This window comes from Chionomys nivalis, chromosome 12, assembly GCF_950005125.1.
Source record: "Chionomys nivalis chromosome 12, mChiNiv1.1, whole genome shotgun sequence".
Taxonomy (NCBI): Eukaryota; Metazoa; Chordata; class Mammalia; order Rodentia; family Cricetidae; genus Chionomys; species Chionomys nivalis.
Window position 1 is genome coordinate 71833975 of NC_080097.1, and position 14338 is coordinate 71848312.

General features: G+C 34.8%; 1 protein-coding gene across 5 annotated transcripts in view; it reads left to right on the forward strand.

The window, feature by feature from the left end:
* Positions 1-14338, forward strand: part of Ppp3cb (protein phosphatase 3 catalytic subunit beta) — a 45695-nt gene that overhangs the window by 18447 nt on the left and 12910 nt on the right. For 4 of the 5 annotated variants that reach the window (XM_057785750.1, XM_057785751.1, XM_057785754.1 and 1 more), the window contains exons 5-10: positions 2621-2766; positions 3458-3597; positions 3701-3778; positions 3883-3977; positions 6816-6941; positions 11067-11144. In XM_057785750.1, the coding sequence (XP_057641733.1) occupies positions 2621-2766; positions 3458-3597; positions 3701-3778; positions 3883-3977; positions 6816-6941; positions 11067-11144 (663 nt within the window). The remainder of the gene's footprint in view (positions 1-2620; positions 2767-3457; positions 3598-3700; positions 3779-3882; positions 3978-6815; positions 6942-11066; positions 11145-14338) is intronic. The other variant, XM_057785752.1, reaches the window with a different exon arrangement.

Here is a 14338-nt window from a genome sequence, read left to right on the forward strand (position 1 = left end):
TCTCTCATAGACTATCTTTAATACCTACTATGGCGTAAATGCTGTGAAAATAACTGAAGTTATTGTATTGTTTAGGAAATACTTGAAAGGGAACAGATAAGTCTATGTGTTGATTGTGAAGGAATTTTTTTTCTAAATAATTGTTGATCAGAGGTTGGCTTAGTCAACAGATAAAGAACCCACTAATACAGAGAACTGATTGCAATTTTAAAACTGCCTGGGCATGACAGCACATGTGCTTAATCTTAGCCCTTAGAAGGCAGGGGTAGGCGGATCTCTCTGTGTTTGAGGCCAGTCTGGTCTACATAGCAACTTCCAGGGCTGCATATTTGAGACCCTATCTTTAAAAAAAGTAAAAAGTAGAGACATGTAGACAAAGAAGAAACAACATAGAATACAGCCGCCTAACTTCAAGAATGAGGCAGTCAAAAACCTAAGATGAAGTATAGAAAATACGTGTTGATTTAAGAGTTCAAATTAAAATTTTTATTAAACCACGTTGCTAAACAGTTGACTTATCAGTTAAGATTCACTGGGTGCTAAATGTATAGGAATTTTCTATTTTTAGATTTACTTGTGTCTCTCTGGGAGTTGGTGAGTGTCAGTGCCTGTGAAGACCAGAGACTTGGAAAGGCCTGGAGCAATTTCAGATAGTTGTGAGCCACCGGATGTGTATGCTAAGACTCAGACTCCAAGTGCTTTGGAAGAGCAAGAAGTTCTCTGAGTTGCTGAGCCATATCCTTAGCCCCAGGAGTTTTCTGATGTTTGGTTGTTAACTAAAAATTAAGGTTTAATAATCCTCCCTACCCCCATGCATGTGCATATTTTATATTTTTGGTTGTGAGCCTAGCCTTCTATAGTGGCTGAGCCATCTCTCCAGACTGCATGTGCATATTTTCCCACATTTTGACCCAGGCAGAAAGACACCATAGGACTCCTTAGTAGTAGCTCTCAGCCAGGACACCCTTTGCCTTTATTCCCAGCACTTGGGAGGCAGAGGCAGGTGGATCTCTGACTTCAAGGCCAGCCTGGTCTACAAGAGCAGTTCCAGGACAGACTCCAAAGCTACAGAGAAACCCTGTCTTGAAAAATCAGAAAGAGAAAAAAAGATAGACTTAGACTTCTGTCTTGAAGTTAGAAGTAAATAAATAAGGGGGTCGGGGGGAAGAACTAGGGTCTTCTTTTTTTTTTTAAGATTACTATCAAATATCCATTAAAAAGGTCACTTAAAACATTTAGAAATTTAAAAGCGTATTGGACTCAGGAATGTGCATATTTCCTTAAAAATAAATGATAATTTGATAGGGTTTTTTTCTTTCATGTATTTCTGATTAGCTTCCTGCTTTATTGCTTGTTTTAAGCCTTTATTTAGATAAGAGGAACCTGGTACTCCTCCAATTTTTTAAGTGGGTGAACTTTGAATATCGTTGTGATGATGTGATCTTGTAATAATTTTAGGGTTGCTTAGTATTAGAGAATTAAGTTAGTGTTAAAACTTCAATACCAAAGTACAGTTTTGTTTATTTATTTATTTGTTTATTTATTTTTTAAGTGTATTGGTGTTTTGCCATGGGTGTAGAGTCCCCTGGATCTGGAGTTACATTCAGACAGTTGTAAGCTGCCATGTGGGTGCTGGGAAATGAACCCGGGTCCTCTGGAAGAGCAGTCAGTGCACTGAGCCATCTCTCAGCCCCTTTAATTTTTTTAAATTAGTTGTATGGAAGTTCAAAATTGAACTGTTTTTAGAGATTTTATTTACTTTTTTTTTTCTTGGATTTTCGAGACAGGGTTTCTCTGTAGCTTTTGGTTCCTGTCCTGGAACTAGCTCTTGTAGACCAGGCTGACCTCGAACTCACAAGAGATCCGCCTGCCTCTGCCTCCCGAGCGCTGGGATTAAAGGCATGCGCCACCACCGCCGGCTATTTACTTATTTTTAAATAATATTTTAGGACCATCAACTACATATCGAAAAATAAATTTAGAGAGAACACATATTTATCTTTGTGAGACTGATAACTTTGCATATTTCTGTTGAATCTTAGGATGGAAGAGGCTTAAAAAAAATCTTTGTACTGTAAACTTCATTCTTCGTGGTGTTTTATTTCTGTGAATCTTAACAATTGTATAGTATTGGTCACCACTGTATTCATGGTACAGAAGTTACTTTGTGCCGTAAATTCATTTTTGCTGATTTTTGTTGTTGTGCTTTTTTACCCAGTCTCAACTTCTGACTTTATGTAGGTGTTTTCTGTATTATAGTTTCCCTACTTTGGTTTTAGTAGTCAGTTTAGGACATTTCCCTTTAATAATTGAAAGTAGCTATTTCAAACTCACTAAAAAAGAAAAACTATATTATGAAGAGAATAAGAAATAAAAATCCAGTATTGGTGTATATTTTAAGAATAATTGGGCTTGTGAGATGCTTCAGTAGATAAAGGCACTTGAGACCAAACCTGATAATCTGAGTTCCATCACCTAAACCATGTTATGGAAGGAGAGAACTGAATCTTGCAATTGTTGCAATTGTGTGTGTCTTCACACACACATACATCTAAATAAATGTAAAAACAAATTTAAAATAACTAAAATTTTTCAAATGCTAATATTTTTCTCTTTCTAGGTAAAATTAAGTATTCCGAAAGAGTCTATGAAGCTTGTATGGAAGCTTTTGACAGCTTGCCCCTTGCTGCACTTCTAAACCAACAATTTCTTTGTGTTCATGGTGGACTTTCACCGGAAATACATACACTGGATGATATTAGGAGAGTGAGTATAGCCAACCTCTGAAGTTGGTTTCTTTTCACAGTATTCTTTTTTTATTATTATTAGAATTATTTATTCTATACAGTGTTCTGTCTGCATGCCTGCCTACAGGCCAGAAGAGGGCCCCAAATCTTATTACAGGAAGTTGTGAGCCACCATGTGATTGCTGGAAATTGAACTTAGGACCTCTTAGAAGAACCATCTCTTCAGCCCCTGTTCACAGTATTTTTGATTTAGAGAGGTTTTTGTTTTTTAAGACAGGGAAATCTCTGTAGATCAGGATGACTTGAAATTCAGAGATCTGCCTGCCTCTGCCTCCCTGAAGCCACCGCCCAGATAGAGAGTTTTTAAAATCTTCAAATTTAGCATTAGATTTATTTTCACTGGTAAAATTAGGTATTGGTTAAAATTAATGTTGCCGAGCAGTGGTGGCACATGCGTTTAATTCCACAACTGGGGAGACAGAGGCAGGCAGATCTCTGAGTTTGAGGCCAGCCTGGTCTATAGAGTGAGTTCCAAGACAACCTGTCTTGGGGGGAAAAAAATTAATGTACTGATTAATAGACTGATTTCAAGGAAATATCTCTTGATTGTTTAGAACAGTGTAGTGCAGACTGTATTCAAGTTGCTATTCCTTATATACATTCTGTCTTCACTTGGTGAGTTATTTCTTCTTTGTGTCTTTTATTCACAGTTAGATAGATTTAAAGAGCCACCTGCATTTGGACCAATGTGTGACTTGTTATGGTCTGATCCTTCTGAAGACTTTGGAAATGAAAAATCACAAGAACATTTTAGTCATAATACTGTTCGAGGATGTTCTTATTTTTATAAGTAAGGAAAAATGTCCAAAACTAATCACATTTTAATTATGTAACATAATTTGTACTTCATACAAAAAGGATGGTTTTACTTAATTTACTCTTTTCCCCCACAGCTATCCAGCAGTGTGTGAATTTTTGCAAAACAATAATTTGTTATCGATTATTAGAGCTCATGAAGCTCAAGATGCAGGGTAAGAATTCTGTTTTCCTGACCCAAATTTACACTTGAATGCATATCATACTTAGTGATCATGATTGATGCTTTACGATGCATATTAAGCTATTTGTTTTGCAGCTATAGAATGTACAGAAAAAGTCAAACTACAGGGTTCCCTTCATTAATAACAATTTTTTCGGCACCTAATTACTTAGATGTCTACAATAATAAAGGTAAGATGTTGTTGATAAAAAGAAAAATCTGTATAGACAACTTAGCCTTTTAATTTACTTTAAAAATATTAGGGGGCACTGTTTGAAACTGTCCAAATCTCATAAAAACTAAGATATAAGGGAGGGGAGAGAAAAAGAAGTAAAATTGAAAATGTGCAACCAAGTTGTGTGCAACCTGCTCTGCAACCTGTTGCTCATAAAGCCGTTTGTAAAAGTGCTCAGAGTTAAGCACAACCACAGACGATTTTGAGTTAAGTACAACCACAGATGATTTTCTTAAACCCCCTCGCTTAAATCTTCTCTTATAACTGAAAGAATGTTTTCTTGTCTGTATAGTTGTTGCTATCACCGTTTTGTTTATTTGCAGTGTCTGCTTGTTTATTATGTTGTTTGTTTTATGTTCGTAAGTACAGGTTTTCTTTTCTTGTTTTCGAGTTTTCTTTTGTCCCAGTAGTCTTTTATTACTACCTCAAGATTTTATTTGAGCCTTAAAAAAAATCCCCTATGGTCTACTTTTAGAAGGCTCCCTCTCTTCCTTTCATTTGCCTTTAGATTTTTTTTATACCCTTCTTTACCTCCTTTTCCAGTAGCATCCATTTTCCTTCCTTTGCTCCTAATTTTATCTGACTATAAAGATTCGTTTTCATTTTATTCTTAACTTACTGATTGAGAAGCTTCAGGGTCATAATCTAGTTAAATATGTTCCTGGGACATGGAAGATGAGATGGGGCTTTACATAGTTCATGTCTTCAGAGGAGAGAACTTAGAGGCCAGCTTCTATTCTGTCTTGACATGTCTAGAATTTAGTTGACTATTTCATAGCTTCAAAGTCAGACTAGAGTAGATGTGCCAGGAGAAATCAACAGAAGGTTGATGATGTTAAAACGTGCATTTAGAAAGATAATGAGGTCATTGCTAAATGTGGGTCATGGTTTGAAAGAGAAGAGTTTTTGGTGGCACTAGTTGACATTTAAAAGATTAAACTTTATCTGGAATTAAACAGCATACTAAATCATTTTTATGTAAATATGCTATAGGAATATAGACATACCTAATGAAATATGGCTTCATTTTTTATAAGTAGCATTCCTAAGTTAATCAAGAACAGAATTGATTGTTGCATCTGTCAGCTAGTACCCTCACTATTCAGCTCTGTTTTCTCGTAATGTAAAAGGAACGCCTAGTCAGTGTTGAGTTGACTGCTGCCTTGGTGCCTGTTCTCATTCAGTTGAGCTTAGGAGGCTAAGGAAACCGGTTTTTATAATTTTCAAAACTGAAACTCAAACCAGTGAGTCTGCTCTGTCAGAATTAAATGTCTCAGTATTTCTGATTTGTACATAATTGATGCTTATGATTTGAGTGTTTATATTAGAATGGGCATCTTTGTGATCTTTCATTCCCACCCATAAGGCAATTTTCTAGATTTCTTATTTTTCTCTTTTTCTCCTTTAAATAAAAAGTCTGAAACATTGGTATCAGCCCATAATTTCTGAGGCTACTCTTAATGTTTTTATTCAACATATGAGTTGGTTAAGGGAGAAGACATACCTATTGAATTAATGGTAACCCAGAACAAGGTTGCTTTTGGTTCTATGTTAACCAGAATTTTAAATGTTGAATTTAACATCTCTATTATTAAAATAAAAGGGAGAGGACAATAACCCACCCACTCATAAGATGAACAGGCCTCTGTGGCTGTGTTTCCCCGTCATGATGTACATTCTGTCTGAAATCCTAAGCACCAAGCAACTTAATCATGAACTGAAATCTCAAAATTACTAAACCTTCATTTCTGAGTTGAAAAAAAGATCACACATTTCTAAAATACTTCATGGCTAGAGTTGGCTCACAGCCATAAATAAAATATTTTGTACTTTTTTAATGGTTTCATGTGTAATACATTCTCTGATCTTAAGCCTTTGAGATAGAGAGAGTAGATACTTTGGTTCTATTTTATAAATGAATAGACTAGTTAAATGATCATCTGTTGCATAGATAATACATTCTGCACCCTAGCCCTTCTAATTCCATGTTCCACAAAGTAAAATAACCAGTACCTGAGATTTAAGTTGATTATGGCTTATAATTGTATTGGGATATTAGAAAGATACCTAAAATTGAGGTCAATATGTATCCTTGGATTATTAGTTACATTGTTTTTCTCTTCTGGTTATTTTAATAGATATTTTTTCCCTAAATGAAGTAAAATGTTTGTTCGATGTAGTTTCACCTGATTTCATATACTAAGTGAAATAAACTCATTTATACATTCATAATTTCTAAATTGGTGGGTTTTTTTTAATTGCCTTGTTGAATCTAGCTGTTCCTATTAGCTTGCTTGCAATTAAAAGAATCTTTTTTAATTCTTGAACTTTGTGAGATTAAAAAAAAAACTAGAAAATTGCCCATTGCCATTCTGTGTTTCCCCTAAAAATTGATTTTCACAATTTTGGGTTTATTAAAGTGCATGTTCATCATTGGATTATAAAGTAAAACAGCATTCTGGAAAGAATTTAAAAATTTCATTAATAATGGGTAAACATTTTATATTCTTATGTATTTTAAATTGGGCATGGTGTTACATACCTTTAATATTAGCACCCAGGAGGCAGAGGCAAGCTGAACTCTGTGAGTTCAAGGCCAGTCAGGGCTATACAGTGAGATCATGTCTACAGAAGAAAAATAATGTGTATTATTGCCAAAAATTCATTTCTATCTCCTACTACCAAGCCCGGATTCTACTTGTCCCTCTATCTTAAACGGATACTATACTTTATGTGTTTGATGCTCTTCAGCCTAAAGACAGTTTGCTATATTAATATTCAACTTATCTTGCAGCTGCTGTACTAAAATATGAAAATAATGTGATGAATATTCGACAGTTTAATTGTTCTCCACATCCTTACTGGTTGCCCAATTTTATGGATGTATTCACATGGTCTTTACCATTTGTTGGAGAAAAAGGTATATTTTTTGTTTGGTTTGCTTTGTTTTGTTTTACAAAATAATTATTTCATTACTTTTACATTTACTCTGGTTTACAATCATAGACACATACTTGCTAGAGGAAACTGAAGCCTACTCCACTGTGCCTACAGCTCGACTTGTGTCTGTGGCTATGGATATGACAGCCTCAAAGATATTTTGGTTCGATGTTTACAGCCCCCATGTGAGGATGGGGACTGGGAGAGGATTTATAAATAGCCTGATGTTGTCTTCAGCTGTTGGATTTTCTTTCGTTTTGTCTTAAGCCTAAATCTTTTATAGAGGGTTAGCTTTTGTTTGGGATGGACACTTCCTTCATATTCTAATACCATTTGTGGGGATTTCACAGCAGTTTATTGGAGAATGAGAATTTAATAGTCTTCATTTTGTCGGTGTTAGTTATTTTATAGTGCATCTGTATTCTAAGAGAAGTAGAGAAACCCAGGTTCTGTCTAACTATGAAATCTATAAATTCTTCTATATTAAAAATATGCATCTATTTTTACTAATGATGCTTTCTCACGGATGTTGAGAAATAGCTATTAGAACTTTTACCTTCGAGAAATAACCATTAGGCTTTTAAAGAGAAAATAAATGCTCTTTAAGAATTTTTTTCCCCTAGTTTTGTAGAATTTGGATTTTGTTGTCTTCTTTTTCATGTTAGTGTTTATTCTTTTTTCTTTCTTTGTTTCTTTTTTCCTTTGTTTTTTAACAAGGCAGTGCATTAGATTTCATATGTCGTAAATTGACAATCTGAGAATAGAGATATAATTATAAAACATTTGTTCTATACCCACTCTGTTTCACACCTCTTCCATGTTACAGAATGTTCCTTTTTTTGTGATAGTCACTACTTCCAAGGCAATTTTTGATTCTAAAATTCAGAATTAATAATGACATTGCATGTTAGAATTTTTGCAGATTGCTTTTCCTCTTCTGCATGTACTCAGTAGGCCTGATGTTACGTTTATAGGGAGATAGAGTTACCCAATTTAGCATTTGAGAAGAGGACTAGTTAAGGGCTTAGATGGAAAGGATGCATTACACTTACAGCCTTCTATCTTTGGGGTATGAGAGATAGTTCACTCATAGCATCATCAAGCTAAAAGGAATTTAAGAATTCATCTCTCTCATTTTGTTGTCTCTAGGCTACATTGCAGCTCAGCTACTTTAATATAAGATTATGAGGATGGAGGATGGGGATCAGAAGGATAAAGAGGAAAATGGTCATTTGTAGATTCTAATTTAGTTATCTTACACCTCCTTGTACTATTTCATAATAGCTAATGTTTCTGCTATGAATGTTTAAACAAAACAGATCATATATAGCCTGTAAGTGACTTTAATAATTTATATTGACCACTTCTTATTGAGAGATCAGAAAATTTAGTCTGGTTTCTGTTTGTCTGCTACAAGTGGAAAGAGAATGGAGAGCAAAGCTGGGCATAGTGCTTTGTTCCTTAATACCTGCATTCAGGAGGTGGAGGCAGGAGTATTGGCAAGTTCAAAACCACATTATGCACTTCAGGTCATCCATGACTACAGAGTGAGACCTCAAACTATTGGCAATCTTGCTTTGACCTCTAAAGTATTGGATTATAGTCACTAGCCATTTCCTCTCTTTTTCAGAACTACTTTCTTATTTTTTTTTAAAAAAAAAAAACAAAATGGAGTTGAACTAGTGGTCCACACTTTTATTTTATTTATTTATTTATTTTGGTTTTTTGAGACAGGGTTTCTCTGTGGTTTTGGAGCCTGTCCTGGAACTAGCTCTTGTAGACCAGGCTGGTCTCAAACTCACAGAGATCCGCTTGCCTCTGCCTCCCAAGTGCTGGGATTAAAGGCGTGCGCCACCACCGCCCGGCTTGGTCCACACTTTTTTAAAAAATTATTTATTTTTATTTTATGTACACTTATGTTTTGCCTGCATATATGTCTTGTGTGAGAGTGTCATATCCCCTGGAACTTGAGTTACAGACAGTTGGTGAGTGTCATGTGAGTGCTGGGAATTGAACACAGGTCCTCTGGAAGATCAGCCAGTGCCCTTAACTTTTAATCTCAGCACTTGGGAGGTGAAGGCATGAGGATCAGGAATTTAAGGTCATCCTCTGCTTTATCTTGAGTTTGAGGCAAGTCTGAACTAGCTTCCTCCTAACCCACTCTGCCCAAAATCTCAATACTGGAAAAATTTTAATGTATATTAATACTATGAATTCCCGTGTACCAGTTATTCACCTTGTACCATTATCAAATCACCATCAAATTTTTATCATTAATATTCCTAGTCAGTATTACCTTTGTATATCTAAACTGTTTTGTAGCATTTTTTGTCTATACCTATTTTAGACTGTATCTCTGAAAGATGGAGACTCATTTTTAAGTTTACATTAAAACATGTTAATTTCTTAATACAGAACATATTAATTCATTTTGAGAAAGGAAAAATTGATATGTAAATATATGTATATGTGGAGAACATTTTTCATATTTACTTGTTTTGGGGGGTAGGTGTTTCTAGACAGGGTTTCTCTGTGTAGCCCTGACTGTCCTCAAACTCAAAGATCCTCCTGTGTATACCACCACTGCCCTGCTCATATTTTCATATAGCTGAAATGAATTGGTAAACTTTTGTTTATTGCCCCTAATTTAAGGACCTTTATAGTAGACCATCTTGCAAGACTTTTTTTCTTTTGAGACAGTTTCTGTCTATGAAGCTCTTGTTGCTTAACCTAGACTTGACCTGATTTCATGATCCTCTTGCTTCATTCTCCCCAGATTACTGGTATATACCACCAGTCTTAATTTAGCAGTCATTTCTTTAAAACAAAACAAAACAACAACAACAAAAAAAAACATGTTTTGAAAGGCTTCACAAAACTACAAGTTACCTTTGTACAGTGGCAGGGTGGGGGCATGTTAATCTCTGTAGTGTTCCCATTTAAGTATATTTGCTGCTGAAGCCAGCAATAGTGGCCCTCTAACCACTTGATGTATGATCTCCATGGATTGTTAGAGACATTTCATATAAATGGAATAATACAATATGTAGTGATTTTTTATTTGTACTGGCTTCTTTCCAACATCCCCCCCTTTTTAAAATTTTTTTAAAAAAGTTTGTGTATATGAGTGATCTGTTGACTTTATACCAGAAGAGGGCATCAGATCCCACTATAGAGGGTTGTGAGCCACCATGTGGTTGTTGGGGATTGAATTTAGGGCCTCTGAAAGAGCAGCCAGTGCTCTTAACCCCTGAGCCATCTTTCTAGCCCCTATTTTGGTTGTTTTTGTGTACATGTTTATATGGAAGCTGGTACAGATAGTCTGGGTTCCTATGTATACATAGACATGTGGAAGCCAGAGGACAACCTTGGGAATGTCATCATTCATTCTTTTGTCTTCTACATTGATTTTTGAAACAGGCTCTCTCACTGACTTGGGGCTCACCAAGGTTAGTTTATCTGCTCCAGTGTTACAAGTACAGCATAGCACATGCCACTGTGGCTTGTTTCAGAAGTTTGTGATTATGATAAAATTTAATATAATTCTTAAGAATTACCTAACCCATAAAGATTTACCTCTGTAATTGTGTGTGTGTGTGTTTTACAATTTTAGTGACCTCTGTTCCATCTTGAACTAGTTTTCATACTAGTGTACTATAGATGGTGTCTGACCCGTTCTTTTTCAGTAGATAGACAATTTTTGAAAACTTTTCTTTATCTGCTGATTTTGACGTTAACTGTATACTTTTATTTCTGGACTCTCAGCTACTTTCCGTTTACCTATGAGACTAGTTTACAGTTTTTGTGACTTCTTCATAAAATGTATGATGTATCCTCTTCTGGAAAACTGAAGACTAGTTTATAATTCCTCTCAGATGTTATGTATTGAAACTTTTGTATTTCTTTCTTAGCAGAGCTTTGGTATCTCTGAATTCCAATTTCTCGGAGTTATTTTCTATTTCCTTGTTTTCATTTTAAAGTTTATCAGTTTTTAAGATTCTGTCATTCCTGCCATTACAAGATAGCCTATTGAATTATTGCTGTGCATATATGTGGGCAGTTGTAAATAACATCTAACATTTCACTCTCTTTTCTTTTTGAATAGTAACTGAAATGTTGGTAAATGTTCTGAGTATTTGCTCTGATGATGAACTAATGACCGAAGGTGAAGACCAGTTTGATGGTATGAATATTCATTTACTATTTTTATTATGAAATGATAGCTCTTTAACTACTAAGTGTCAGTACAATCTATTTCATAATAAGAAAGTCATTACTTTCCGGTGGCTATACTATTTGATAAGTGAGATTCATTCATGCGCCCCCCTCCCCACATATTTTAAGTTTTGAGAATAATATTAGGTATTTTTTTTAGTGATGTGGGACTTTTCAGAAAGGGGAAGTTTGGAAAAAAGAACAAAACAGAAAAATGGAGGTTGAAAGGATACAGTTCCTGATGAATATGGACATTAATTTTGATATGAAGAGGTTATTTAGTACTATGTTTGTAGTACATCAGAAGCATTTCTGGACTCCCTAGTATTCTTTTCATTTCTTTACCAGTGTAGGCTGTTCTCATCCTAGTGTGGTTATGTTCTAGAAGACCACTTTTAGTTTGCTAGAAATTCTGGAAGTTTTTCTTTTTCCATGGAAACAAGGTTTATATGTGGTTGTCTGCCTTTATATAAGCCAAAAAGCTTGTGTACCAAATGTATATTTGTAGTATGAAGGAATACCATTAAAATTATTTGGCTTTATGTTTTTGAAACTTACTTAATAAATTTTTAAGCTACTTAAATTTTAATGATAAAATAAAAAGATAAAGTAACTTAAAAGCTGAAAACTGTTGCATTCCTTATTCTTCTTATGTTTTTTTTTTTTAAGATTTATTTATTGTGTATACAACATTCTGCCTCCATGTCATTACAGATGGCTGTGAGCCACCATGTGGTTGCTGGGAATTGAACTCAGGACCTCTGGAAGAGCAGCCAGTGCTCTTAACCACTGAGCCATCTCTCCAGCCCCTTATGTCTTTATTTTTGTACTTTTTGTAGTGTACTTATTTTTCTGGTAGTCCAGTATTCAGATTCTTTCTTGTGCTGATTATGGTCTACGTATTGGTAAGATTTTTAGGAAGATATAGTGTCTTTTTTTTCTTTTATTTTCACCCTTCTTCTTTTTGAAACGGTCTCTTATACTTCAGGCTGGTCTCAAAACTCATCCTGAAGCTTATGACCTTGAGCTCCTAATTCTTTATTTCCTAATCATTGGTATTATAGGCATTATGTCATACCTGACTTGTTCTATTTTGTTCTTGCTGTGTAGCCAAGGCTAGGCTTGAAATACTGATCATCTTGCTTTAACCTTTTTGTTTTTCTCGTTGGGCTGTATTATTGATATGTAACACCATATCTGTTGTATGCCATGCAGTGGGGCTTGAACCTAAGGCTTTATGCATGCTAGGCAAGCTCTCTTCCAACTTAGTTGTTGCCCTAGCTCTCCTCCATTTTTTTCAGAAAGGTCTTTGTATGTCGCCCAGGCTGGCATAGAACTATGGCCAGGCTACCTGTCTACTTAGTGCCAGGGTATCTGACCTGTGTTACAATCATGTCTGAGTGAAGTTTGATTTTAAACCCATTCATTTGTTGCAGTACAAGTGTTGCTATTGCCATATACTGGTGGCAGGCAGAGTTAATGCTTTTATTACTGTAGTTTTATTAATACCTTAAAAAGCAAATTTATGTCAGCTGTTTTTTGGGAGAGTTGGCTAGTAAACATTTTTTTCTCCCATAAGTATTTTAAAATAATTTACATATGGCTTTTTTTCTTAAAAAAAAAAAGTGAATAGTTGTAATTTTTTTCTCCCTGTTCTGCTATCACGGTTCTAAGAAAAGATCTAGGTTTAGACTCTGGTTTCTTCTAAATGAATCTGAGGAAAATTAGTTAACCTTTGGGGGTTATACTTCCTTCATCAGTTTGAGGATAATAATAACTGTTGATAATAAAGTTACAGGTATTGAAATAATATTGAGGCGGTGATTGAAATGACTCTTGTCACATGCCTTGTTTGTTTTTCAGTTAAAGTTTTCTGGCAATTTGTCACTTTCTTTGAATTATCCAGTGGTTATTTTAATTGGTTTATATTAACTACATTTGAACCTAGAGTATTTTTTAAATAATATTTAGCTTTCAAATTAAAGAATTCTTATTCTATAAAATTAATCCACTTACAGAAATTTACTCCACTGAATTTATAATTATTCCTATTAGAATTAGGTGGGGTTTTTTTTTGCAATTTTATTTATTTGTATTTTTGTGTGCATGAGTGTTTTGCTGTATGGACATCTGTGCACCATGGGTGTCCAGTGTTCATGGAAGCCAGAAGAGGAAGTTGGATCCTGGAACTGGAGTTGCAGACAGCTATGAACTGCCATGTTGGTGCTGGGAATTGAACCAAAATACTCTGAAAAGAGTAGTCAGTGCTCTTCACTGCTGAACCATCCATTTAGTCACAATTAGTTTTCCTTTTTAACATTAAGTGAAATTGAAATTAGTATTTGGTTTTTTTTTATTTTGTTCTCACTACTACTCAACTGCCATTTCTTTTTTAAATAGCTTATTTTTATTTTATGTTCATTGGTATTTTACCTGCATGTATGTCTGAGAGTGTCGGATCCCCTGGAGGTAGAGTTAAATCCAGGTCCTCTGGAAGAACAGCCCGTGCTTTTAGCTAAGCCATTTCTCCAACCCCTCAACTACTATTTTTAATATCATCTCTCCCTGTATTCAGGAATTGATTATTTTATAGATTTGTTTTACATTCAGTAAGATCAGTAGAATTATTTCACATGGTAATTTTAATTTTTTTTTTTTTTGAGACAGGGTTTCTCTGTAGTTTTGGCGACTATCCTGGAACTAGCTCTTGTAGACCAGGCTGGCCTCGAACTCACAGAGATCCACCTGCCTCTGCCTCCCGAGTGCTGGGATTAAAGGCGTGCGCCACCACCGCCTGGCTTTAATTTTTTTATATAACTTCTAAAAATATGTCATTTGCGTTAGGCTGATCGTATTTCATAATTTATTGTCATTTTCTTTCAGTGTTTTTATCAGCATTGCCAATAGCATATTTAGTAGTAGTAGGTCATTTTCTTGAAATAAAAAAGTCAAAAGTTTCGTAGTTAAGATTAACTTAGTACTTGGTTTGGGTACCTATAGTTTATATGGAGATAAATGTGATTGATTTTAAAGATTTAACAAGGGATAAACAAAAGCTTTTATTAATTGTTCCAAACAAAGAAATTTTATCATGTGCCTAAAGCATAGAACAATTAGAATATATATTCCTTTTAAACAGATTTTATTTATCTTAATGTTTTT